Source organism: Armigeres subalbatus, chromosome 3 (genome assembly GCF_024139115.2).
Source record: "Armigeres subalbatus isolate Guangzhou_Male chromosome 3, GZ_Asu_2, whole genome shotgun sequence".
In the NCBI taxonomy this organism is placed as follows: domain Eukaryota; kingdom Metazoa; phylum Arthropoda; class Insecta; order Diptera; family Culicidae; genus Armigeres; species Armigeres subalbatus.
In genome coordinates, this window is record NC_085141.1 from 200,795,784 (window position 1) to 200,822,776 (window position 26,993).

The 26,993-nt window shown below is 39.6% G+C and overlaps 1 protein-coding gene and 1 long non-coding RNA gene across 6 annotated transcripts in view; both read right to left on the reverse strand.

The window, feature by feature from the left end:
- Positions 1 to 4,121: 4,121 nt before the first annotated feature.
- On the reverse strand, positions 4,122 to 5,860 carry LOC134223215 (uncharacterized). The gene is made up of 3 exons (XR_009982482.1): positions 5,772 to 5,860; positions 5,216 to 5,628; positions 4,122 to 5,129 (listed from the first exon to the last, which is right to left on the reverse strand). It is a non-coding gene; the product is annotated as an uncharacterized LOC134223215 (long non-coding RNA).
- Positions 5,861 to 8,872: 3,012 nt separating this feature from the next.
- The window catches only part of LOC134226113 (N-chimaerin), a 128,493-nt gene continuing 110,372 nt past the window's right edge, over positions 8,873 to 26,993 (reverse strand). For 2 of the 5 annotated variants that reach the window (XM_062706669.1, XM_062706668.1), the window contains 3 exons: positions 24,903 to 25,022; positions 9,304 to 9,693; positions 8,873 to 9,227 (listed from right to left, as the gene is read on the reverse strand). In XM_062706669.1, the coding sequence (XP_062562653.1) occupies positions 8,962 to 9,227; positions 9,304 to 9,693; positions 24,903 to 25,022 (776 nt within the window). In that variant the 3' untranslated portion in view covers positions 8,873 to 8,961. Of the gene's footprint in view, positions 9,228 to 9,303; positions 9,694 to 23,122; positions 24,003 to 24,057; positions 24,357 to 24,902; positions 25,023 to 26,993 lie in introns of those variants that run through there. The other 3 variants (XM_062706671.1, XM_062706670.1, XM_062706672.1) reach the window with 3 other exon arrangements.

A 26,993-nucleotide genomic window follows, 5' to 3' on the forward strand; every position in this document is an offset into this window, starting at 1 on the left:
GGTTTATTCACTTCTTCATCCTTTTCGTCGTTCGGTTTGGTTCGCTGTTTTTGGAATGATCGTAAACAGTCATCACACATCCATAGCACATTTTCGTTTTCCGCGCAGCGTCGAACATCAAACGAATTCAATGTTGTGCAGTCCTTGTGATATGCCTTTCCACAACAACCATCACAATGAATATATTCGTCCATGCCGCCAATGGACCGAGAGCATTTACCACATCCATACATTTCGTGGGCACTCACGGAAGGCAGTTGGCAGGCGAGACAGAAGTGATAATGGATGAAGTACGGAATATTACGATGATCACTGAACGAGAATGAGAGTTTAACGATAAACAAATTAGCTCAGTATCACAGTAGTTTTAAGCATAATCCGATTCAGTTTGGAAGCAAATCTCGATAGCACATAATTGTGGCAATAAAAAACGCTTAGTTTCGCAGTAACGTTGAAAAAACCGCAGATCAATGCGAACCACTTCTGCAACAACAATTTCACACACACACCGGCCACATTACTTCTGAAACTCCGGCTGTTTCAGAGGCGGGGAGGATGTTGAGGACCACCCTATAATTCCACCCATAATAGCTGGTGCTCACCATCGGCGCTACCAAACAGATTCCCGCGTTTTATCAGCCTTTTCTTTTGGTTTTCTTTAGTTTTCTTTGTGAAAAATGTTATATAATTAGAAGCCATCAATTTTTATATACCGTGGACCCCCGATAATTTGAACGGTACCTCATTCAAATTAACGGGGTTCTTTTTTAATTTGAACTTCTGGTTACTCTATTTGCATCAGAAGAACTGGTTTCTGGCTGCTCTCTTGGCTGGTTTGTTTTGATTCTGCATTCCGTTTCACGATGTTCCATTTTTCTTTTCTCGATTCCACGTGTTAAATGACGTTTAAACCATTTTTAATTTGAACGATGTTCAAACGAACGGGGTTCAAATTAAAAAGTGTTCAGATTAAAAGTGGTCATATTACCAGGGGTCCACGGTACTTAGTCTAGTAACGTTAAGAGCCATGTGAGCAGTCGTATTTCGCAATAAATTATAATTAAAACTTGCTGTTTAAATAAAAATGTAGTGAACCGTTTTCTCAAATAAAGTTAATTTGGACTATGGTGTTTTTTGTGATGTGAATATTGAGTGTTATTCGTGCCGCACCGAAATTGGTTCACTGCTGTGAATTGGATCCAAACTCTCCCAGCCCAACGGATCTCAGGAAGATCTGCGATCGACCAATCAGGACAAATTCCCGTAGCTATCGAACAGGGGGTTTTCTAGTTGGGCGCTTTTTAGTTGGGGGTTCGCTAATTGGGGCGAAACCCAATTAAAAAGCAGCTAAACGTCAGAATGTGACGTCAAAAAAGTGTTGACGTTTTGTTTTAGTGTTTGGCGGAATCGATATTTTCTGGCGCGTAAAATTTTCCTTTGTTCAATGCAAAAAGTAAACAACATTGACGCTTGTCAAAACGCCCCAATTAGTGAACGGCATTCGGTAGTTGGGGTGAGGTCGTGCCCCAATTAGCGAACGATCACTGTACTATCGTAGCATACACATTAAGGCTCTGTCTCATTTGGAGAATTAAACTTAAAAGTGACAGTTCGAAAATTAGCAAATAACCCAGTCATAAGAATGGGTGGTGCTACCCAGCGATTCCAATTAGACATCGATACAAAATGATTCGATATCTGTCAAAAGTAATCTTGCTCTGCGAGCAGGGTTATTTGATAATTATTGAAATGTCACTTTTAAGTTTAATTCCAGTTTAATTCTCCAAATGAGACAGACCCTAAACTCTCGAAGATTTGCGAGGAAGCATTTTCTCAAGTATATTTGGTGTTGACAGTTTTTTAACTTCTAAAATAAACATTCATTAAATTCAGAAGTGAAACTTATTTTAAAATTTAAAAATGCATGGTGATGGCAAACGCATTACTTGCGTGAAAGGTAAGTTGTGCAGAACAAATATAACACGCTATATAACGCAATTGCGTTCCAAAGAACATAAGGTCAAAATGTTTCTTTTTAGGCAATGCCCCAGCACTGATAATGCCGCCTCCGAAAACCAGGAACCAATCACCGGATAAACGATTTCTAGTTGGACTACGAAATGCCGCGGCAGGATTGATCCATATTCTATGAAACCGCAACGCGGCAGATAATGCTGTCTTCCATCCATGTACTTTCCAGCGAGCTTAAATGAGTATTCAAAAGGTATTTATAAGGCCTGATTAGTAACTATTAGTTAAGATTTAGTTTCCATATGCCTTTATACATAATGTAAACGCGAAATAAAAGCTTAAATTAAATTAAATTTACTATCGTATTTGTATTTCCATTTTGTTATGATCAAAGCAAAACATCTGATCAATGCAGAACCCAGCAAAAATTCTAGCCAAATGAAGTTAAACTAATGTTGATTAAATCCATTTTATACATTACTCATTATAAATCCAAGTTATACTATCGATGTATACAGTCGCGATTCGCTGGTTGGGCCACGACCTCGGCCCAACTAACGAATTCGGTTTTTTAATTGGGCCAACTGACAGCCATTTGAACACGTGTATTTCGACTTGAACATCACAAAATTTCATTTAATCATTTAATGATGTCCAGTGACGCCCAATCCCGTTCTCCGTGTTTACATTGAATTTTGACGTACGGTTGCTTTTTAGTTGGGCCATGGCCCAACCAGCGGAGGCCCAACTAAAAAGCGACCCAAGTATTAAGATCCCAACCAGCGAATCCCGACTGTAGTGCGAACTTAAACTAAGGCGGGGTCAACCAGGCGAATAGCCAGTTAGTATGACTTTTAATCTATTCGGTATTTATTTTTTCCAGAGTGTAGGGTAAACCAGGTAAACCGTAGCAACTCTATAACCAGAGACGTCTTCGCCGATCTCTGATTATAGCATTTCTAGTGAAACGCGGTTAGCATATAGAGTAGAGTGGGTCAAGAGTGCGCGTGGGGTAAGAGTACGTTTTCGATTTTTTGAAGTAATAAAAAAAAGATAAACTAGCAGCACTGCATCAGTTTGACAGGTATTCTGGCCAACTATTATCAAGTGTAATTGTAAACGATTTGAATGAACAACAAGGGAGATATGGAGTTAGATAACTTTTTGGTCATTTTGCTAAAAATAATTTGATTTCCGCAACTAGTATTTCATTACCACACAGAAAGAACAAACATAGTTTTATCAAATATATCCTACTTTATATCTAAGAAGTGATAGTTTTTCTTTAAAATAAAAGTGAAAACTTTGGAATCGAAAGTTATATATTTAATAGACCTTTCCCGTGAAAAAATATTATTAGATTAAATGATTCCTCTTTTATTTTGGTGTCACTTCTCCTAAGAAACCTATATTTTTTGAGGCTTGGAACTATTGAAAAACAACAAAACACTATTTATTTGAAATTTCACCCCACATTCCCAAGCTGTTTTTTTTACCACAAAACCCATTCAGCCCCTTTTTCCCCTAAAGTTGACATAATTCGCGTGGTGAGTTTTAGATTTTGTGTTCCTTCCAATGTCGTGCTGGTATAGTAGCAATCCCTTTTTGTCTCTTTTTTCTCAAAGGCAAACATGATGACGTAATCATTTGTGTTGCCTGACTCAGCGTAAGAGAAGAAGAGACAACACGGTTCATGCTACTTTGCCTTCGAACATCCAGAGCGAGGATTTGTTATTTATTATTTTTGTTTTGTTGCTTTCTTTACTGAATTTGATGTTTCGATATTAAAATTAAGTTTTGCGTACATTTTTTTCAGGGAGATCTCAATGGAAGAGTTGTAACCTAACAAATATATAATGTATTCACAGCGACATCATAATATGGGACAGACTCATTTCATAGAACCAGCGAAGGCAACTAAACGAGCGTTCAACATACTCGAGAAACGGAACATCATCAAAAACTCACTTATTGGCAGAGACAAAATCAGATCAAGGGTGCCGCTTAACTTCACTGGGAGGCAACTTTCAAGAAAACTTTTTAGCAATAGAATTCCTTTGTCTTTTCAATTTTCCAAAGCGGCCTGAATGTATTTTCACAAACCAATATTAGACCATCGAACCTCATTTTCAACCGTCTGCGGATGCCGAATATAAAGTTCGAGGCCTACCTGAAGGACGATCTACTGGAGTAAAGAGTGCGGAACTAAGATGAGGTTCCAAAACGGCAGTAACGAATAGGCTTTAGTTCAATATCCTCTTCATTCTGCAAGAAGTGAAAATTCCGGATTTGGAGTTCTTATATTGACTAAGATTCTCTCACCATAACAACCAACATTCTGAGATGAACGAGAAGTTTTCTTTTTCATCCAGGGTCAGGAGTCGACCACAAGACATAACATCCGCCAATAGCTGCTCACATTGCTATTTCGTTATAGCCCTCATATTCGCTATGTCCTCCGGTTTCCATCAGGGAAGCCTTACTCTTGGATGGGTGCAGTTTCTTCAAGAACATCTCAGAGAACCATCAAAGGCGGTCACCACCTACCGCTACTGTGTCTTTAACATGAATTTATTATTGAATTTCTCAGGTTTTCCCTGTTCCGTATTATAATCCTAGGTAGACCATACCGCATACCCATAGATTATACTCTCTTATGTGAAAATTTCTTTGAAAAGTGATGCTAAAGATTTCAAATCTATTAAGTAACATCGCTTATTATTTCAGTTATGTAGTGTTGCTATTAATTTGTCTTAGATCAAGTCTTCCTAATTAAGATATCTAAACTGGATTGTTTTGTTATGTTTATTTGAATGCTTTATGAGAGGAAGACGTCATAATTTTCAAGATTTTATTATCATTTTTCTACTGCAGTATTCAGTATATGTTCACTGCGTGGTTGGCGACGTGCAGCCATGGACCGTTCAGAATGCAGAAGACTTTCTATGCACTGCACAGGCCACTCCGGCCTTTGTCTGGTAATACATAAAATGAACTCAATTGGGTACATGAGCTCGTGCAATGGCTGTCGATCTTCAAAGGATGTACAATTGCACTTACAAAAGACTAACGTGCGTTGATAATCATGATTCGGAGGCTTATGGAGTGGCGCTTAATGATACGCAACATGCCACTGGACAACATGGTTTTGGTGTTTCCTGGAGAGGATAAAAAGGATAATTATTACATTTGAATTTTACTGTTGATGCATTTCGGGTACGTTTGAAAAAGTACTTTAGTTTACCGGTGGTGGTGTTAAAATTCCGGTTCTAAATGGTTCGGACGGTTCCTCATGATGACGGCACACATGTTAAGGGTAGCTAAAAATTTCACATGTTAAGGGTAGCTAAAAATTTCCATACGATGAATGAGCTGCAATGTGGCATCATTTTATGTTGATGAAGCAGTGCTCCGACATTTACTTTAGAGGGATTGCTGATCCATTGGCACTTTATCGGTAGTGTTGAGGGCGTGCTTAGACAGCGATAGATGAAATTGTTGCATCGCGATATCATTCGCTGTGGTCATCGGCATCTTGAGGCTGTAGTATGGGCAGCACCACGGAATTTAAACTATACTATCGACACTGAACCACCCGGCTGATACTATTTTCGAATAATCAATCAAGAAACGATGCGGTTTTCATTCAGTGAAATGCTAGAAGTATGAAAAATCGGGATGAATGGAGCGAAATTTTGATGAAAAATTAAATGCATGATGGCAAACATACACGACGGTGCTGTAAAGTGATAAACAGCGGATCGGTTGTAGAATAAGCGAATTTATCAGTGTATGCCTACAAATTTGTTTTGCGATAGACGGTTTCTGGCTCCGAGTGGATGGCAATGAAATATTGTCGCTTGTCGATGATGACACCTCGTATTCCCGGAGGGCTCCCAGTCATATAGGGTTGCAATAGTTGCATATGTTGAATGAAAGAAGTCACGCTTTGTTGTTCGCCTGTTCCGTGACTAGCATTCACGCACTACATTGTGGTTTTCAGTGGTGGATTCATATCTTCCCTCTTGCTGCTGCTGTTTTTGCGACTGATGATTATTTGTGTGAGGAGGCAGAGATCGCGGTTTTCTTCCCATCCGACGTCGATGCAGTTACTCTTTTGGCAGTTTTAATGGAGAAATTTTTTTCACGGCACGACAAAGTTTTGAAACTTTTATTTTCAAAACGCTCAATATGAAAAATAATCACACAAGGTGACAGCTGTGTTCAATGATACGAAAGAAACAGCAATATTTTTGTTTTGTTGACATATTTTCACACTTGCTCGCACGCTTAAGAAATATAGTTGTAGATATTTCTGTATTAAAAAACCAAGTAATCGTTCGGATTTCCAGCATACAAAATGGAAAGAAGACGATCTCGAGATCACTGTTCATTCAGGTTAGTATCGCACCGTTTTTAGTTTAAATTAGCAGCTTCTGAGGTTTGTGTAATCTCGTTTTTCAGGGCCTTCACATTTCGTCTTGTTTGTATCGCAAGTACCACCAGAATACCGTTAATGGAGCATCTTTGCTTAATATTTCCGAAACTAATCCGGGATTATTTGCACTCGGTCTATGCGATTAAGATCAGCATCTAAGAGTACTGGAGCTGTGAAAAAATGAGAATAACTGCCAACATGCTCAGAAGACACTGCATATCAAATCCTCATCAGCATTGATTCCGGCTGATAGCAGAACACGCATATCTAATAATAATAAATATTTTCGAAAAACAAACTTTATGTAAAAAGTTTATTATGTGGAAAACAAGAAAGGGAAGAAGGGAGGAAGAAACTTGTGGGAAAAGGGGTGTGGGGATTTTCCTGAAAAAAAAAACATTTTTTATTTTAACAGTGCCTTTATATGGGTTTCACATTTTTACAATTTATTTCAAGTATATAAACTTTTATTTCAGGGGTGGTAGCAGATGACTATCAACTTTTTTAACAGTTTGCTGACTTTTGCTTCAAACATACACAACTCTCTACGAAAAAGAACCAATGCAATTTTTTATTTTTACCAATGGATTTTTTAAAAACACCAATGAAATTTCTTTGTGTGCATATATACGTTCAATCAGGTGAACATTATACCATTTCAATAACCTATTGTATAGAGTACTTTATGGTACAGAACACCAATCCGTTTAGTTTTCCAAGAAGTCAAAACCAATACTTGAATAATTTTTGGGACTGTGGGGTAAAAGTACGCAGGAAACGGTGGGGCAAGAGTACACATATGAATCACAAGTTATGATGTCAAACCCGTATCTCCGGCCGAAATAAGACTTCTTTCAAAGCGTAAAGATCCACAACTAAGAAAAAGGGACGAATTCAGATTTATCCACAAGTTTTTAGGATAAGTTGAAGTAATTCGGTGTTAGAAAGGAATTAGCGAACAAAGCACTGAAGCGAAATAATGAAATTGTCATTAGGACTTGTTGTACACCTAAACATAGTACGAAAACACAATTTCATCTAAATTATAATTTCATTTAATCAAAAGAAACATTCATAAATTACGCAACGTTTAGCTGGGAGGGGTTGAGAGATATGTGACGATCCATATAATTTTTAGAGGATTCATACAAATAGTGTAAGAGGGGGGGGGGGGTGATGAAATAGCCAAATTTTACGTTACGTGATTGGTGGACTTTCCTTAAGGAAAATGCCTTTGTATACGCCACGCGAAACCTGATAAATATTTTTACCTCTGTAGTTTTTTGTAAATATAAAAAACAATGGTTGTTCGAATGAAAGTGTACATTTTTAGGACCCCCTCCCCCTTTAAGAGTTACGTAATCTTTAAACATTCCGTAATATATGCTCATTAAACATCAATTAAATGTTATTAACTTTTATTTGTGTTAATATATACTTAAAGCACATAATTGGATAAATGCGTACTCTTACCCACCGATGCGCACTTTTACCCCACCGGTGGGGTAAGAGTGCGTTTTACTGTCTTGCAATAAGGGTTCTACTAAAACGAATCTCAATAATTTCAATATTTGTTCCACTGGTTAACATAAAGGAAGAGTATATGCATCATTGACACTGATTTGATATGCAGAAGCTTGCTTCATAAGGGCCACATGATCGATTGAAAACTAAGTGCGTTCTCTTGCCCCACTCAACTCTACGCAAAAAAAATATTGCAGTCAAAACTACACGTAAAAAATTAATGTTATTTATTATTAAGATTCCTAATACTTTTTTGCCAAAGCAAGCGCTTAATGACATGTACAAGGAAAAACTTATACATCGCATTAGTCACATTCATTCCAAAACTTATACTTTTCATTAACTTATGAATGTTATAAGCTTTTGGATAAGTGATCATTCATTAGGTGACATAATGAAAAGTAGAAGTATTTTCGAATGGTTTTCTGCCATAACTTATAAGGTTATTTTTTTACGTGTAACATTCCGAGGGTTATTTTAAGGTGATTATAGAATGAAGCCAGAAATCGGCCATTTTGTAAACCACGTGCTTTTCCAATATTTTTTTCAAGAGCACGAGATGAAAGATCCATAACGCGTATGCGGCCTAAATAATGGTAGATCGTTTGCTTAGTTATGCTGAACAATCATGATTTGAGTTTCGGCACTGTACGAAAACTATTACGCCAGATTTGGGCTTTTGGAAATGTATGCAGATAAACGTGTGGTGAATTTGAAATTCACCACAAGCTTCATTCTATAATCACCTTAAGAATATGCACCGACGATTTTCAGCAGATTACAAACCCGTTTGATTTGACCATGCGCGCAGTAAAAATCAACTGTGGCCCATGCGGAATGTTGTCACATGAACTGAAACAGTGGTGAATTTTTTTGACACCATGGTAAAATTAACTGAAATTTCATGGTAGTTTTAAAAACAGAGCGTAGTCTACAAAATAGTATTTTTTACCACGGAATTTTTTTCTGTGTGGATTTATTTCAGAGTGTATATGAGATTACGGCAGAATAAACATAAATATGATAAGTCATAGGAATACTGTATGGCAGTGCGTAATAAGTGATGTGAGCATGTTGATCTCCTGTGATAAATCCGTCAAGTGTTGTGGTGTAGCAATCAAAGTTGGAGCGAACACTGTAGCAATATTTGATTCATTCATCTTGTTGATAGCATGGTGTGAAGCAATTCTATTGAGATGTTCTAAAATATATTTCAAGCAATTGAAATGAGCTAGTGGTAGTAGCTTGATGGCGTCCCGTAAGGTTTGCACTTGTTCTCCAATTGTCTTGTTTACTAAAAAGATTTAACATGCATTAGAAAATTAAATACATATCTATATAACTAAAACAAAATGAATATTTGATTTTACCTGTTGATTTCATAAAGGCTGGATAAGAATGAAACGTAATCAGTGGAACTGGAAGTAGTCGTAGGTACAGTTTCAAAACACCGGAAATAACATTTATATTGCTATACGCCAGCACAGCCATGTCGGCCTTTTCACCATCTTTATCTAAAGCCATTTTTAAAGCATCGATTTCATCGGCGAACCCAGAGATGCGATATATTCCTTCCTGTAGCATACCGTGGCGTTCGACTTCTTCAACGCATTTTTTAACAATGAATGGAATCTTACATTTGTGTGCAGTAACCAACGTAGTTAAGTCCACGCCAAATATTCCACGTAACCGCTTCAAATCTGGCACACATTTGGCGGGCACCAACTCAGAGCACTTGATATGCGCTACAAATCCACAGTCTGTAAAGAGTAAAAATCCCAGATTAATCCACCTCAATGCCTCATAAAATATATTAGAAAAATTTCATTAGAAAGGTCAAAAAAGCACTTTAGGGGAATATAATACAATCGGACCGATTGTTTGCAAAACCGATTAAATTGATCTTATTTATTGTGGATTTACTCGCTATCAAGATTTTCCCGATTACTTTTACGGCTACTCAGAGTAAGCGCAATGTTAATGTCTTATAAAATTTAATTTTAATGATTACAAATATTTAGTCAAATGAAATCAATTCTTTAATATTACAGTCGCAGAACTTTATTAAATAATGTAGGTATTTTTTTCGCGGTTTTTTGGGGCAAGTATTAAACATTTTATATCTCACGATCAGGTAATAAACATCATATACATCTAACTACCCCTCACCTACTGGGACACGTGCTCATTCTTTTGTCCGCCAAAAATGTAAATGCCAAAAAGCACGTGGTTGCCGGTAAACAAATATTCGCTCTTTCACTCAGATTGCTGGTTGGAATTTTTTGACGTTTGCTTTGTCTCGCTCAAACCAACACCGAATACTCTAGCGACTACTTTAACGAACACTTGGTGGAACGGCTACTCTAACCGACCGTGTCCACCTAGCAAGTAAACGTACAATATCAACAGGGATGCCAGGGGATATTTTCAAATTTTCAAGTCGAGTAAAAATGTCTTCAAATGTCTTCAATATCATAATTATGATTATCAGTGAAAAAATTTCAAAATCTAATAGGTTTGTAATTTCAATCATCTCCTTGTTTTACGTATCATTTATTTTTTAACACTCAAATTTTTAGAATTCAAGAGAATATTCTTTTAAATCTTCATGAGTAAGGGAAATGACTTTCCCTTGGGTTTTCTAATGAGTTTTTAAATATAATTCCAACGGATTTCTCTAACTGAATTACCTGTGAGTTCGGAAAAATCACCGTGAAATACCTGAAAGAAACTTCCATAAGATTTTCTGACGAAATTACCGGAAGAATTTCTGGAGAAACTTCAGGATAAATTCCTGATGAATTTTCGGAGACTTTCTAAAGGAATCCCTGAAGGAATTTCCGGAGGAATTGCTGTTGGAATATCCAAAGGATTTTCTGAAGGAACATTCAGATAAATTTCTGAAAGAACTTCCGGATGAAATGCTTATGGAACTTCCGTAGGAATTACAGGAGAAATTCCGGAAGGAATTTTCTGGAAGAATTACTGAAGGATTTTTCTGAAGATTTCCTGAAGGATTTTCCTGAGGACTTCCTGAAGGATTACTGAAAGAGTTTCTGAAGAAATGTCTGAAGAAACTTCTGGATAATTTTTAGGAACTTCCTGAGGTATTGCTCAGGAATGTTGGGCAGGAATTTCCGAAAGAATTACTGGAAGAAATCACAGAGAAATTCCAGAATATAGTTCAAGAGGTATTATTGGAGAATCTTTTGGTAACATTCTCGGAGCATCATCAAGAGGAATTCCTGGAGAAACTTCCGAAAGAATTCTCAGAGAAATTTCCGAACGAATGCCTACAGGAGCTTCGAGAGCAATTCCTGGAAGATCTACTGGAGGAAGTCGTGAAAGAAACAAACTAAGAAATTTCTGAAGGAGCGACTGGAGGAATTTTCGACGGAATTCTTGGAGGATGTAATGAAGACATTTATGGACGAACTTATGGAGGAGCTGCTAGAGGTACTTCCAAAGGAAAATCTGGAGATATTTTCTGAAAAATTTCTGAAGGAATTGCTGGACGAATTCCTGGAGGAATTTCATGTGAAATTTCAGAAAGAATTCCAGAGATGTGTTTACCGGAGAAATTCTTAAAGGGATTTCCCGGATTCCCAGTTAAAATACTGGAAGAGTGCCCAAAAATATTTCTTGAAAAATTATCAAAGGATTTCAAGGAAGAATTCAACAAGGAACTGTAACGAGTTTACCCTGAACTTTCTACTGAGCCTTTAATAAAAACTCTAGCGGATTTTTTTAGGAAATTCCTCTGATTTTTTTTTCAGAATATTCTCCTGAACAAATTAAAAATAATTTACTGCGGCCATTCTGAGATTTATCCATTCAACTCCAGAACAATTTCAAATTCTTTTCGACATTTGTAAGAACTTTTTATGGAAACTAAAACCACCTAAAACGTTCTGAAATGAAACCTTGATCCCCTGAAGGTTACTCAAAATCTCATTCCTAATGCCAGAAAACTCGGCAACAGATACCACAATTGGCGGAATCCTTTGCTTTTTTGCATGAATCGAATCACCTGGGCTAGAGGTAGATTCAATTTGCTCAATTTCATCATTAATCAAATCGAACTGATTGCTCAGTTCGATAGGAGAAGAATTATTTCCGACATTAGAGTTAGAAGGAATATCTGAATTCTCCAGCTTCCTTCTATTTTTCCGCGCTTTGGCAGGACGGTCTTGAAACCTTGTTTTTTTAGAAGGAAGTGGAGAATTCAGAGACTCCCCCTTCTTGTTTTGCCTTTCTCGTATACTAAGTATACGGTAAAGGCTATATGATCGCTCCAAAAACAAACTTTTTATAGAAGGCCCGGAGACCCATAGTGTTATATACCAATCGACTCAGTTCGACGAATTGAGGTGATGTCTGTGTGTGTGTGTGTGTGTGTGTGTGTGTATGTGTGTGTGTGTGTGTGTGTGCGTACAAACGAAGCAAAAATGTCACTCATTTTTAGGGCACTTATCCTCAACTGATTTGTTTCGCAACAAATTGCATTTGACGCAGAATCCTTTCCCATTGTTTCCCTATTGAAAATTGGCCACGTCGGACTATGGGATTGGAAGTTATGGCCAAAATACAAATTTATACGTAAAATCGCGTAAAAATGTCACTCATTTTTTTCGGGCACTTATCCTCAACCGATTTGTTTCGCAAACAAATTGCACTTGACGCAGAATCCTTTCCCATTGTTTCCTATTGAAAATTGGCCATGTCGGACTATGGGATTGGAAGTTACGGCCAAAATACAAATTTATACGTAAATATCGCGTAAAAAATGTCACTCATTTTTCGGGCACTTATCCTCAACCGATTTGCTCGCAACAAATTGCATTCGACGCAGAATCCTTTCCCATTGTTTCCTATTGAAAATTGGCCACATCGGACTATGGGATTGGAAGTTATGGCCAAAATACAAATTTATACGTAAATATCGCGTAAAAATGTCACTCATTTTTCGGGCACTTATCCTCAACCGATTTGTTCGCAAATAAATTGCATCTCGACGCAGAATCCTTTCCCATTGTTTCCTATTGAAAATTGGCCACGTCGGACTATGGATTAAAGTTATGGCCAAATACAAATTTATACGTAAAATCGCGTAAAATGTCACTCATTTTTCGGGCACTTATCCTCAACCGATTTGCTTGCAACAAATTGCACTTGACGCAGAATCCTTTCCCATTGTTTCCTATTGAAAATTGGCCATGTCGGACTATGGGATTGGAAGTTACGGTCAAAATACAAATTTATACGTAAATATCGCGTAAAAATGTCACCATTTTCGGCACTTATCCTCAACCGATTTGCTCGCAACAAATTGCATTCGACGCAGAATCCTTTCCCATTGTTTCCTATTGAAAATTGGCCACGTCGGACTATGGGATTGGAAGTTATGGCCAAAATACAAATTTATACGTAAAAATCGCGTAAAAATGTCACTCATTTTCGGGCACTTATCCTCAACCGATTTGCTCGCAACAAATTGCACTTGACGCAGAATCCTTTCCCCATTGTTTCCTATTGAAAATTGGCCATGTCGGACTATGGGATTAAAGTTACGGCCAAAATACAAATTTATACGTAAATATCGCGTAAAAAATGCCACTCATTTTCGGGCATCTTACCTCAACCGATTTGCTCGCAACAAATTGCATTCGACGCAGAATCCTTTCCCATTGTTTCCTATTGAAAATTGGCCACATCGGACTATGAATTAAAGTTATGGCCAAAATACAAATTTATACGTAAATATCGCGTAAAATGTCACCATTTTTTCGGGCACTTATCCTCAACTGATTTGCTCGCAAACAAATTGCATTCGACGCAGAATCCTTTCCCATTGTTTCCTATTGAAAATTGACCAGGTCGGACTATGGGATCGGAAGTTATGGCCAAACCACCTTTTTTTAATAGAAAAATCAAAAAAGAAAAATGTCACCTATTTTCGGACACCTAACTCTTGATCGATTTACACGCAACAAGTTGCATTCGACGCAGATTCCTATCCCATTGTTTCCTATTGAAATTCTGGCCAGATCGAAATATGGATCAGAAGTTATGGCTGAAACATCATTTTTGCCTTTTTGTTTACAAAGTATACAAAAAGGCTATATGTTCGCTCGAAAACCAAACTTTTACAGAAGACCTGGAGACCCATAGTGTTATATACCAATCGATTCAGCTCGATGAACTGAGATGATGTCTCTGTGTGTGTATGTATGTGTGTGCGCGCACCAAAAGTGCAAAAAGTTTAGCTCACTTTTGGTTCTTATCCTCAACTGATTTACTTGCAACAAAATTCCATTCGACGCAGGATCCTGTCGTTTTGTTTTCTATTGAAAAATTTGGAAGATCGGACTATGGGCACAAAAATTATGGCCAAAATGCTTTATGTTACAAAAAAGCGCGTAAAAAAGTTCAGCTCATTTTAATGCACTTACCCTCAATCGATTTACTCTCATAACAAATTGCATTGGACGCGGAATCCATTCTATTATTTTCTATTGAAAATTGGCCAGCTTGGACTATTACCTTAGAAAATATGGCCAATTACTTTTTGCCTTTCTTGTGCTACAAAGTTGTACCGAAAGGCTATAATTTCTCTCCGAAAACGAACTATCGGATGCTTCCACACTGATACACTTCCTCCCTCTTCATACGGGAGTTTGGCAGAAGAACGGCCACGAGATTTATATCATAACAAATATTGCCCTCCGCTCGCTTGATGGGAAATGATATTTTCATTTTCTTTTTGTGTAGTCAGAGCTTCAGTTTAACAAACATCCAAATGTGATATCCTTAAAATATATAACTGGGTAAAATACAACAGGGGTATGTACATCAAAAGATTGGAAAAGGAAAAAAATGTCGAAATTTGATTAGCATATTAGATCAAGTTGAAAAACCGAACTGAGGTCTCGCGTTTTCAACTGGATCTTACAATATCTTTGCTTGAAATAATCCGATTTTCAAGTTTTCCGGCCAAGAAGTTTTTTTGTTTACTCTTAGCTACTAGCTCATCTACTTTCAAGCAAACACATTTTACGAAGGTCGAGAAAGGCACCATCACCGCTAGGTGGATTAATCTGGGTTTTTATTAATGCTCATTGCTGAGCGTGGAGACGTGACCTTCTAAGAGGTTTTTTCCCAGAACGGTGTCCCTGCAGGATTACCACCGCTTGCCGGAATTTTACTTCCGCAAACGGGTCCAACGTAAAACGAAGGCACGGGTCCTTGCAAAGACCGTGACGGGATCAGTGGGTACAAATAGCGCTAAGAAGCACCGTTGAAATTAAAATAGCTTCGGGTAGTATTAAAAACTTCCTTCCGCAAAGAGAAAAAGAACCGCACAGCACGAAAGCACGATGCGGTCTGGTGGTATTCATCTAAGGTACACCGGGGCAAGTGGGACCTAAAAAAACGCTAGTTCATCGAAATTGTTACCGGCATACTTAGAAAACAGGATATTTCAGAACATTAACCACGGATACATCATTATATGTTTCCGTTGTTGAAGTGTAGTGAAGTGCCATTTATTCAATCACAAAAAATATTGGTAGTGAAAGAAATAAATTCACTTGTAGAACCCACTTACCTCTTCAAACAGGGCAAGTCGGACCTAATCTGTTTTATACTATCGAACTAAACTAATTAAAGGAATTTATAATGTTAATATTATTTCTGAGTCGTAGTATTTTCAGATCATGGATGGAGGTTGGTTGTTTGTCGGACTTGTGTTTTGGCAACAAGAAAGGGATTATAATGTTATAATGAAAACAAGACAACAGCCGACTCACTGTTCAATTGTCTCTTGTCTTGCTTTCTATTAGCTTACTTTTTGTACCAAATGTTTAAAGTGGAAAGGATAAGTAAATTTTTATTCACCATTCGAATTAAAATTTCCTGTTTAGAACACTAATTATTACATAAATCAAGATACTTCAAAAGAAAAGTTTTCATTCAGGCAAGGCGCAGTGTTCTAAATTTGTAATAGAACAGAAATTGCCAATTTATATGTTAAGCACTTTGTGTAAATATCTGGAAAATCTGTAAATCTGATGCAAAGTTTAAAAAATAACAAAACACGAAACAAAACCTGCTGACTCTATTGCAGAATAAATGAGTTATTTGCACTGTAAACGGAAATATATCGTATAGTAATAACCATTGCTCTTTTCATTCGGGAGATAATTTTAAGAATGTAAAATAAACACCTGTTAATGAACTGTAAAATACTTTTAACAACGAAACCAATGATATCAAACCACATCTGATTCAGATCCATATGATATATGAATGGCAAAAGTTATTTTCACTAGACAAATATCTAAAAGCAGTTAAAATTGTTCTATCGAAAATGTTGTTCAAATATGTCCCACTTGCCCCATATATGTTAAAACTTAAAGGCAGAGTGTAAACTGCAAGTTTTGGCTTTAATTAAAAAATTTTAAATCATTTTTGATGTCACACAATTATTAATTTTCTCAACCTATTCGCTTTCCACATCAATTAAATATTTAGGAACGACTATTCTGTTGGAGATCCATTGAATCAAAATAAAAGTAATAGCTTTTCTCGGGAGTTTTAAGTCATGATCAAACAATAGCATTAGCACGGTGCCTCAATTGGTTTTAATTCCAAATATTTTTGTGTCGGGTGCATTCGTTGATAGTCCTGCTTCATCTTTCTAGAACATTGTTACCATTAAAAACGTTCATCGATTCATCGGCAGCCATAGTACCCACTTACCCCGTATTTTCACTTGCCCCGGGGTACCTTAATTTTGCGTTTTATGTAATGAAAGGTACCAAAACAAGTCAAAAGGAGCGATGGATCAAGCAGTACCTTCCGAGCGACCACTTTATGAATAACCGGACCTGTTGCATGAACAGGTAAGTACATTTATTATCCATCACCGCAACACATTCGCTATTCCCTGTTCCTCTTCCAGCCGCGAAAATGAATACCTCCAACTATATGGCATACAAATCATGTCGAATCCGTCGCTACAACCTCCGCGAAAATGAGAGACCTGCTGCAGGCCGTAACATTCGAAGTCTACTCTAGCTGGTCTTGAACGATATATCTTGGCCCCATGGCTTACGAAGCCCATTGTTCCGGTAACCAAGTTGTGGAGAAGGGACCGACTTCTAAAGAGCAAAGACTAACGCCAGTATGTTCAGTCACGAATGCTTTTAGCTGTAATTTATTTGAATTTTAGTTTTAAACATAAGGAACGCTTTCTCACACTTACATTAATCAGTCTTCGAACAACTATTTTGGTTACGCTAAACGCTGTACCAGTTCCTGCACACGTCTAATATGGATGATTTAGGTTAGTTTGGATACTTCGAAAACTTATTTTAAACTTACAGTTTCGGCTAGTTAGCTTTAGAACTAACGATGCTAATAACCATAGACACTTAACAAATTTAAAGACTTGGTTAGGTAACAACAAATTGTAGTAACTTTCAAATTCTTCTGCTCTGACTGCTTCTGCCTATTTGGTCTGATGACTGTAAGTACTGCTGTTTTTCGGAAAAACGGAAATCGTTTTTTCCTTCTCCTACTTTTTCACCTACTGCAACACAGGGCTACCAACTTGACGTCAGTATGTTTATGCATCATCGATCTCACCAGAATCATCATGCACGGGCGCATCATGTTTAACAGTGCTGCCAGTGACATCATCCCCCCCGTAACACTGGTCACCGTCACCTGATCCAGTTTTACCTCCATATTGTACCTCTAACACTATCAACCTAGCGACTGACCGACGCAACACTCCCCTCGCAGTTTCTATAAGCGCTTGACGGACTCTACCATCACTTCCCTTTATAACCTGCACTACTCGTCCTCGAGTCCAGCTGTTCCTTCGAGACTCATCTACCACTACCACAAGATCTCCCACTGTCAGCGGTTTAACGTCTGTATGCCATTTTGATCTTCTAGTCAGCGTTGGCAAATACTCCCTAGTCCATCGCTTCCAGAACATGTCCAACTGCAATTTAATTTGGTTGTACGAACTTTTCAACGCATTCACAGGGTCCGTTGGTTCCACTACTGGTTGGCGCACTCCACTAGAGCTCCCGAGAAGGAAGTGGTTTGGGGTCAATGCCTCACATTCGTCAGATTCTAGGGAAGGTATGTAAGAGGCCGGCTGTTGACAATTCCCTCGGCTTCGACCACTAATGTTTCCAATCCTTCATCATCGAGTTTTCTGTTGTTGTTACAGGCTGTCTCCAGAGCGTCTTTTGTAGAACGTACCAACCTCTCCCACGATCCACCCATGTGTGGTGTTCCAGGGGGATTGAATAACCATTTCGTGTTGGTGTTGGTAAACGTCGCTTGTTAATCTCCTTCGATCTACTCCATTTGGTCAGTTAGCTGTTTGTTAGCACCCACAAAATTCGTGCCATTATCCGAATATATTTCAGCAGGCGCACCCCGGCGGCATACGAATCGGCGAATACATTTAACACATGATTCAGTACTCAAACCGTTCCGAATACATTTAACACATGATTCAGTACCCAAACCTTCCACGTGTATCGCGCGTGTTGTCATGCATACAAACAGAGCTATCCAGCGTTTTGCATCACTTCGACCAATTTTGACGATTAGAGGTCCAAAAAAGTCCAGACCTACGTAGGTGAACGGTCTAGTAAACGTTGCCATTCGTGCCATCGGCAAAGGAGCCATACGTGGAATCTTCGGTGTCGACTTATACACTTTGCACCATTGACAGCTTCTCTCTACTCTTCTGACACAAGTTCTCAATCGAGGAACATAGAAACGCTGGCGAATTTCATTTACAATCGTCTCTGAATTTCCATGGCGAAAGCGATAGTGATAGTCTTCCATCATAAGATTGGTGAACCGATGACTGCGTGGCAGAATAATCGGAAACTTCACGTCTTTCGGTACATTTGGTGCTGCTCCAATCCTCCCATCGATTCGCAAAACTCCATATTCGTCAATTACTGGAGACAACTGACAGAGGCTGCTGGATTTTTCTAAAGCTTCTTGCTGTTCTTGAGGCTTATTAAAATTATTAGTTATCTGTACAAGCTCATCCGTGAAGCTCTGCCACTGTACAAGACGAATCAACGTACGCTCTCCCTTTTGCAATTCCTCGGTTCGCAGGTGTCCTCCAATGAGCGCCTCTTTCCTCTTCCTTCTACTCAAATTATCGACATATCGATGGACCAAAGCAGCAACCCTGATCAGTCTGGTGAGTTTCGAGAACCTCTCCAAATCAAAAATTTGTTGCGGTACCTTGAAACCACGATGCACGTTACAAGGACGTATCTCTTCATTAGTAGGTTGTACTACGCGTTCTTGCTTCGGCCAGTTTTCCTCGGAAAGTTGTAGAAACTCGGGACCACGGAACCACGAACTATCCTCCGCCGACCATGCACCCTTTCTCCACTTCGTCGCCTCATCTGCCGGATTCAGCTTAGACGGAACCCATCTCCAATCTTCAACGTTGGTTAATGTTAGCAGTTCTCCAATACGGCAAGCTACATATTGCTTGTATCGCCGTCCATCTGCTCTTAACCAGGACAGCACGGTTGCTGAATCACTCCAAAAAAAATGTCGTTTGATCTGCAGAGTGTGGCTGTCCTCGATTAATTTAGTTAAACGAGCGCCTAAGACCGCGGCTTGAAGCTCTAGCCGTGGTACTGAAAGTGGCTTCAAAGGAGCCACCTTTGTTTTCGCAGTCACGAGACTGCAGTATGCAATACCTTGAGAATTTGTTATTCGGAAATATGCCACAGCGGAGTAAGCTGTTTCGCTCGCATCAACAAACACGTGCAGTTCCAGATTATGGTAGTGATTGCTGGTTGCACCTTCAAAATAGCAACGCGAGACACGGATAGTATTAATTTCGTTCAATAGTCCGATCCACTTTATCCAACCTTCATAAACTCTGTCGTCCACCTTTTCGTCCCACAGAATTCCAGACCGCCATACCTCCTGCAACAAAATTTTCCCATGTACGAGAATCACTCCCAATAACCCGAGAGGATCAAAAAAGGCCATCAAACATTTTAACATTTGCCTCTTTGTCGGTCGCTCGCCACTCTTTATAATTTGATTAACTTCGTCCTTTACGTCCGTAGCAAACGCCAATGCATCCACGGTAGTTATCCAAAGCATGCCTAACACACGATCGCATCCATATTCGTCGCTCAAACTAAAATCCTTGTGTTGGACAAAGTTGGCTTCACCGAGGTCGCGCAATACTTCTTCTCGGTTCGACAGCCAGTTTCTAAGCTCAAATCCTCCCTTTCCGTGGATAACACGCATCTCTTTTGAGAACCGTATGGCGTCTTCGATGTTATCGTAGCTTTCCAATGAATCATCAACATAATGGTTTCTTACGATTCCCTCTACTGCGCGTGGGTATTTGTCTCTGAACTCGTTTGCGTTTTTGTTTTTTATGTACTGCGCGGACGCTGGCGAACAGGCTGATCCAAAAGTTGCAACATCCATGATATACACGTCCGCGGGCTTCGATGTGTCCGTGCGCCACAAAAACCTTTGCGAGTGCCTGTCTGCGGATCGAATGGAAATCTGATGATACATTTCTCGCGTGATTTTTGAAAACGTCGTAAGTCCAAATGAGAGACTCTCTTTTATTACGCTCTCTTTTGCTAATATCTAGGCTAGTTTAAAATTTGTTGCAATATTTTCACCTCAGCACACTAGACAAAGCTATTTTCTTCAGATCGATGCTGGAAAATCCAATGTAAATGTTAGTATGGCTTTGTAATAATCGAAAGAGAAAGTAAACAAAGAGAGCCTCTCTTTTGAACTTACGACGTTTTCAAAAATCACGCGAGATTTCTTTTATGTCAGCTGAAACTCCAACTTGGAATTGACGGAACCGCATAAGTATAGCAGGTAATGAACACAATTGGTCAGGTCCCTTGAGCATTATTGAATTAAAAGACACGCCATCAACTTGGGCACGACCATCCCACACCAGGCGAACTTTCGATTTGCGCGGATTGAAAACAGCGCCTAGCGGTAAGTACCACACTCGCTTCAAATCTGCTGTAGTCAGTTCACCTAGGGTAGCTCGATGCGCATATCCCTTTGCTTCGTACTCCCTCAGCTGCTTCTCCAGATTTTGGCGCAATGACGGGTCTCGGGTCATCTTTTTTTCAAGGCAATTCAATCGCCTCAATGCCATAGCGTAGCTGTCAGGAAACTCTATATTATCAAACTTCCATAACAGCCCTGTTTCAAAACGGTTTCCAATTCGCACGGTAGTTTGTTCGAGAATACGCAGAGCTCTTTCATCTTGCTTCGACATAACATTCAGTTCATTTTTCGCTCCAACATCATCTAAGGCAAAGTAGCCTTTTACCGTTTCATGTAAGTTCGAATCTAGTTCTCCGTAGCATCCGCAAGAATGACAGTTGAGCGACATCATTTGACAATCGGTTCCGTTACCTCCATAAACACACCATCCTAATCTTGTTCGTGCTGCGACTGGTTCTAGACGTAATCCTTCCTTCACTCGCAATGGCAGGATGACGTTCAGGTTGTTCACACCAAGAAGCAGCCGGGGTTTAGCATTGAAGTAGCTTGAAACAGGAAGACCTTTCAAGTGTGGATATTTACCAGCAAGTTTCTCCATCGAAAGGGTCTGCTGCGGTAGAGATAGCTCCATCACTGTGCGTACGTCGTGTAATTGATATTGCCTTTTACTGTTCCTTGCAGATATATTGATGTCCACCTGTCGGGAATCGTTCTCCATCCGTGAGACGTTACCTGTCCATAACAGGCAGAGCGGTAAAACATCGCCATCGACTCCAAGCTGTTTCACTAAGCTGTCTTCGATTAGCGTCATAGAAGAACCATCGTCCATGAACGCATAGGTGTCGATTGATTTGCCAGGTCCATGTAGGGTCACTGGAACGATACGAAAGAGTAGTAAACTATCCGACTGTCTGTGAGAATGACTCTCCGAAATATTGACCTGTGGTGAAGCAGTAGTATTGGATTCCGACGAATGTAGTAATGGATGATGACGGTATTGACATCCGTTGAGCCCACAACGATTTGAACTCCTACAGCTTCTTCTTCCGTGATCGTTGAGACACGTACGACAAAGTTCTCTGCTCTGGATCAGCTTCCATCTTCCGTCGACCGATAGTTGTTTAAAGCTTTCACAGTCAACGATTCTATGGCCTGGCGAATGACATCCGTTACACAGTTTCGGCGGCTCCACACCACTATCTGAATCACCGATATGAGTATGCAGGGCTCCACGTAGTTTCGGATTAAACTTCTCAACTGTACCGCTTTTAGCACTCAAACCGGCGTATACAGTTACTTTACTCACTGCCAAAACAACACCTGACATAAAATCCGCGAAATGTTTTAAGTTCACTTCTGAAAACTGCTGAAGATGACTGCCCCACTGCATCTTGACGTGACCCGGTAGTTTAGCCACTAGCTCCGAAAGTAACGACGGGTTCGAGAGGTGAGCGTATTGTTCTGCTGCCTCCAGGTGGTCACACAGACTTTGGATGGCCACGCCGAAATCTATAAGCGTCTCTAGCTTCTCGAGTTTCGGCGTAGGAACTTGCCTAACTTTCTCCAGGAGTGCGTTGATTAAAATTTCAGGCCTTCCGTATAACAAATGTAGAGTATCAATTACGTGCGGAACGGACTCGGGAAGTAATAACCGACTCTGAACCGCAGCATATGCTTGGCCCTTCAGACAACGCTGAAGACGTGCCATGTTCTCGGTATTTGTGTATCCACAAGCGAGCGTTGAATTTTTGAAGCTACTTATGAATACTGGCCATTCGGTAGGATTGCCAGAAAAAAGGGGAAGGTCGCGAGACATAACTTGTCTGGCGGCTAACTGCGAGGGGGTAAGCACAAATTCCAACTTGGAAGGAACATTTTTATCCGGAGCTTGTTGTGCCGAACAGATAGGACCAAGTTGCGTCAAATGATTTGTTTGCTCATATGGCCGAGAAAAATTTCCGAGATAGCCCATATTTGGCTGTGTTAGCTTTTGTTGGGAAAATGTTGGATATGTCCCTATTGGCTTAGAGAATGACAAGCCGGTACTACCTAACTTTCTGCATAGGAGGTTCATATCATCGCGCTGTCGTGCGGTCTTATTAATTGGATCATTCGGTGACTTACCTTGTGTTCGAGGGGGAGGGATAGGGAACTCAAAACCTTCTTTCTGACATTCGCTTTTGGTTTCACTTAGCATCAATCTTCTAGGCTTCGGGATGGGCCTGGTGCCCATGGTGGTGGATTCGTAGTAATTTGTTAAAACGGAGCCAGTCTGTTGTGAGGGTTTACGATTGCTTTGTGTCCTCTCTTCGTCACTGCGCTGCCAATACAAATCCGGTTCTTCTTCGTTGGTATTTTCGTAACACATTCTTCTTCCACTAGTTGTCGGGTCATTAGCAACATTCCAATCATGGTTGCGTGATGTGTGCTCTGTCATCAACTGGGCATTGGATCGACCACCAGCGGCTCCTGCTTGATTTTCTTCACACGCGTTAATCCACAGCCTCACCTTGTTGAAATCTGTTTGTTCACCCGCACTGCTTCTGATGCCGGTGCTCACATTTTCTGGTGAATTATCCATCTCCATTTCGAGAAGTCTATATTTCTCTTCCAGGAACTTCTTTTCCAACGCATGTCGTTCTTCCAATTTGCGCATCTGCAGTTCTAGGCGATTTGCGTTGGTAGGAGATCCCGATCGGATACTGTTGTGTTCCTGTACTTGGCACGCTCGGCATATCCATTGACGATTTTCGACCGATTGCGATACTTGTGCGCAGGACATGTGCCACCAAGCATCGCATTGATCGCATTGAACAAGATTGTCAGCGCTATCCAATCGATCGCAATTGACGCAATTCGACTCAGCAACAGGCGTTTCCACATTGTTGTGGTCCATAATCTTGATTAATCTAAAAGTTTGTTCCGGTAACCAAGTTGTGGAGAAGGGACCGACTTCTAAAGAGCAAAGACTAACGCCAGTATGTTCAGTCACGAATGCTTTTAGCTGTAATTTATTTGAATTTTAGTTTTAAACATAAGGAACGCTTTCTCACACTTACATTAATCAGTCTTCGAACAACTATTTTGGTTACGCTAAACGCTGTACCAGTTCCTGCACACGTCTAATATGGATGATTTAGGTTAGTTTGGATACTTCGAAAACTTATTTTAAACTTACAGTTTCGGCTAGTTAGCTTTAGAACTAACGATGCTAATAACCATAGACACTTAACAAATTTAAAGACTTGGTTAGGTAACAACAAATTGTAGTAACTTTCAAATTCTTCTGCTCTGACTGCTTCTGCCTATTTGCTCTGATGACTGTACTGCTGTTTTTCGGAAAAACGGAAATCGTTTTTTCCTTCTCCTACTTTTTCACCTACTGCAACACAGGGCTACCAACTTGACGTCAGTATGTTTATGCATCATCGATCTCACCAGAATCATCATGCACGGGCGCATCATGTTTAACAGTGCTGCCAGTGACACCCATCGTGCATCGTTTAAACATCTTAAATTTAAAAATCCCGTGGAACGTTACACCAAATAAAAATCTGGCGTAGATGGTGCTGAAACCGATCCGGAGAACTTCACCACCGTCGACGAGGTATGTAAATATGTGGATGAACCGGCGGCTTGCTAGAATCACCTGTCCACACCCAAAAAGAGCAAATCCGAAAGAGCTGGTTCGGACGACGAAGGCGACTGCGATAACGGTACCGATAACGGTACCGATAACGGTTGGTTCTGCGACTTGTGCAATATGTTCTTATTCAGAAGAGTAAACTTCGACAACGGGCCGAATGAATCCACAAGAAAAAATCAGCGATGTTAAGGCTAAGAAAGATAAGAAGGACTGACGGGGAATCCAGTTATAAAACATCATCTGTAATTCTCACATTACCTTTCCCTGCAGATGCTAAGAAGGAGAAAGATGCCAGTACTTCGGAAGCGAGAGCCAGCGACCAAATGTTGGAGGTTGTTGACAACTCTATCGGAGATTCGCTACGTGAAGTAAGTGGCCCTGTGGAGGACGGAGAGGAAGACGTTGAAAAGATCAGCTGCGAAAGCTTTGCAAGTTGGTACCACAGCTAGTATGAAGTGGAGAAAACACAATGCCACCATCCAGCAGCCCATCATTGGCCCGGAACTGCGAAATAGCTAAATATGGATATTAGGCCACCCTCGAATCAGTATCGATGCACCAAATAAGTACATTTGAGGTAAGTTTCATTGAATTATTATAAATGGAAAACCGGAAGCTTTTTCACAATCTGTCTTTCTTGCTTCGGAGGTAGCGATTTTCCAATTCTAAGAAACCAAGTGAGTAATTTACAACTTCCGAAGTCAAGTATTAATCGTGTAAAACCAAAATTCGCTATCCGAAGCTCCGGATATAAATTTAGAATTTGATACACAACTCTATTTTTACAATGTTTTGTTTTCCATTTCAACAGAACTGTCGCACCCGTGAATAAAAATGCTATGCTTGGAAATTGGAGCAGCAAACGGAGCAAATGTGAATATCCGGAAGCAAGCCAGCTAGGTTGTAATTCCCGGCACCTGGTGTTAGTTGTTCCATCTTATGTTGGGTTAGACCAACTATTATTGTATATTTAGTATATAGTGTTATAAATTGTATTTATTCGTTATAAGAACATGATATTTTTTTCATTTATTTTTATTAATCTTCAATCTTCTTCTTCTTATTGGCATTACATCCCCACACTGGAGGATTTTAGGTATTCTTCAGCCATATTTGGGTGAACTGAAGTAAGCGTGTACGTAATTGAAAACAAATCAAAACAAAATTCGGCAAGACTGCCAGTATTTTTATTAAGATCCTTCAAATGTCAAAATTGTGCCCCAGTGTGCCACACCGAGTGCCACATTTCTGAATCAAAGCCTGAAAATGTGTGCTTGGAACATTGTGCTCAGTAGAGGCCTGAATAAGAGAAACGCGGATAGGTATGTGCCGCCAATCGAACCGTCAAAAAACAGCAGCCAATCGAGCAGGAGGCCTGTCAAGCAGCCAAAATGTTGCCTTAAATACTGAAAACGGCTAAATTCGATTTTATGCCATTTTTAAATAAACAAATTTGAATGCATTTTACATAAGTTTGCAATAATATATGCAAGTTATTTATATATTACGAAATAAACTTGCATTGTTTATTAGATTCTATTGTTATGTGATGTGGATACATTATATAACGTATTGTGAAATTTTATCTACATAAACCATTTCTTCCTTTTCGTGTGTTGTTCTTTGATGAAGAAGATTGAATGCAGTGTTGGCAGAGTCATATTTTCTATCCGCGTTTCTCTTATTCAGGCCTCTAGTGCTCAGCGTCTCACCCCTTGCTGGCAACCCTTCTCCCTAGCGGTCCCTGTGGGCACACGTTTTACGTTTGACCAGAGTGTATGTATTATGCATCTCGAGATAAAATAGAATACTGCGGTTTCCTGCTGGTTGCTTCTCAGGTAATCGCAACGGTCACTAAAAACAACAGAGTCAATAAAAATCTTATCCACCGTATGCACTTGCTATGATAAACACTCTCCATGTACTCAGTGACTCCGATTGCCTCTCACTGGTCACTGATACAATCGAACCCTGCTGTCATTTCGCGAAAAGCACGTGGTTTTGTTTTGAGCGGGAACATTCTGCCTATGTTTTAACACGGCGGCTATTGCAAGAGGATTGAAAAATTCGAACCGGGGTCCGACGGTCGACTGTCGGAAAGCTGTTCCGCAAACGTCAAATCACTTGTTGCACGAAAAATTTTTTGGTTTATTTTTTCGGTGTGAATGTTGATTATTAAAATCAACGAGAATAAGCAAATTTAAACGAGTGTTCATTCATTCATTTATTTAGTCTACATCTAAACAGATAACACTGAATCAACAATTTGACGCCACAATTCACGGTTCGAGGCCGCATCTCTCCATCCTCGAATACGCCCCACGCTCGCCAAGTCGTTCTGCACCTGGT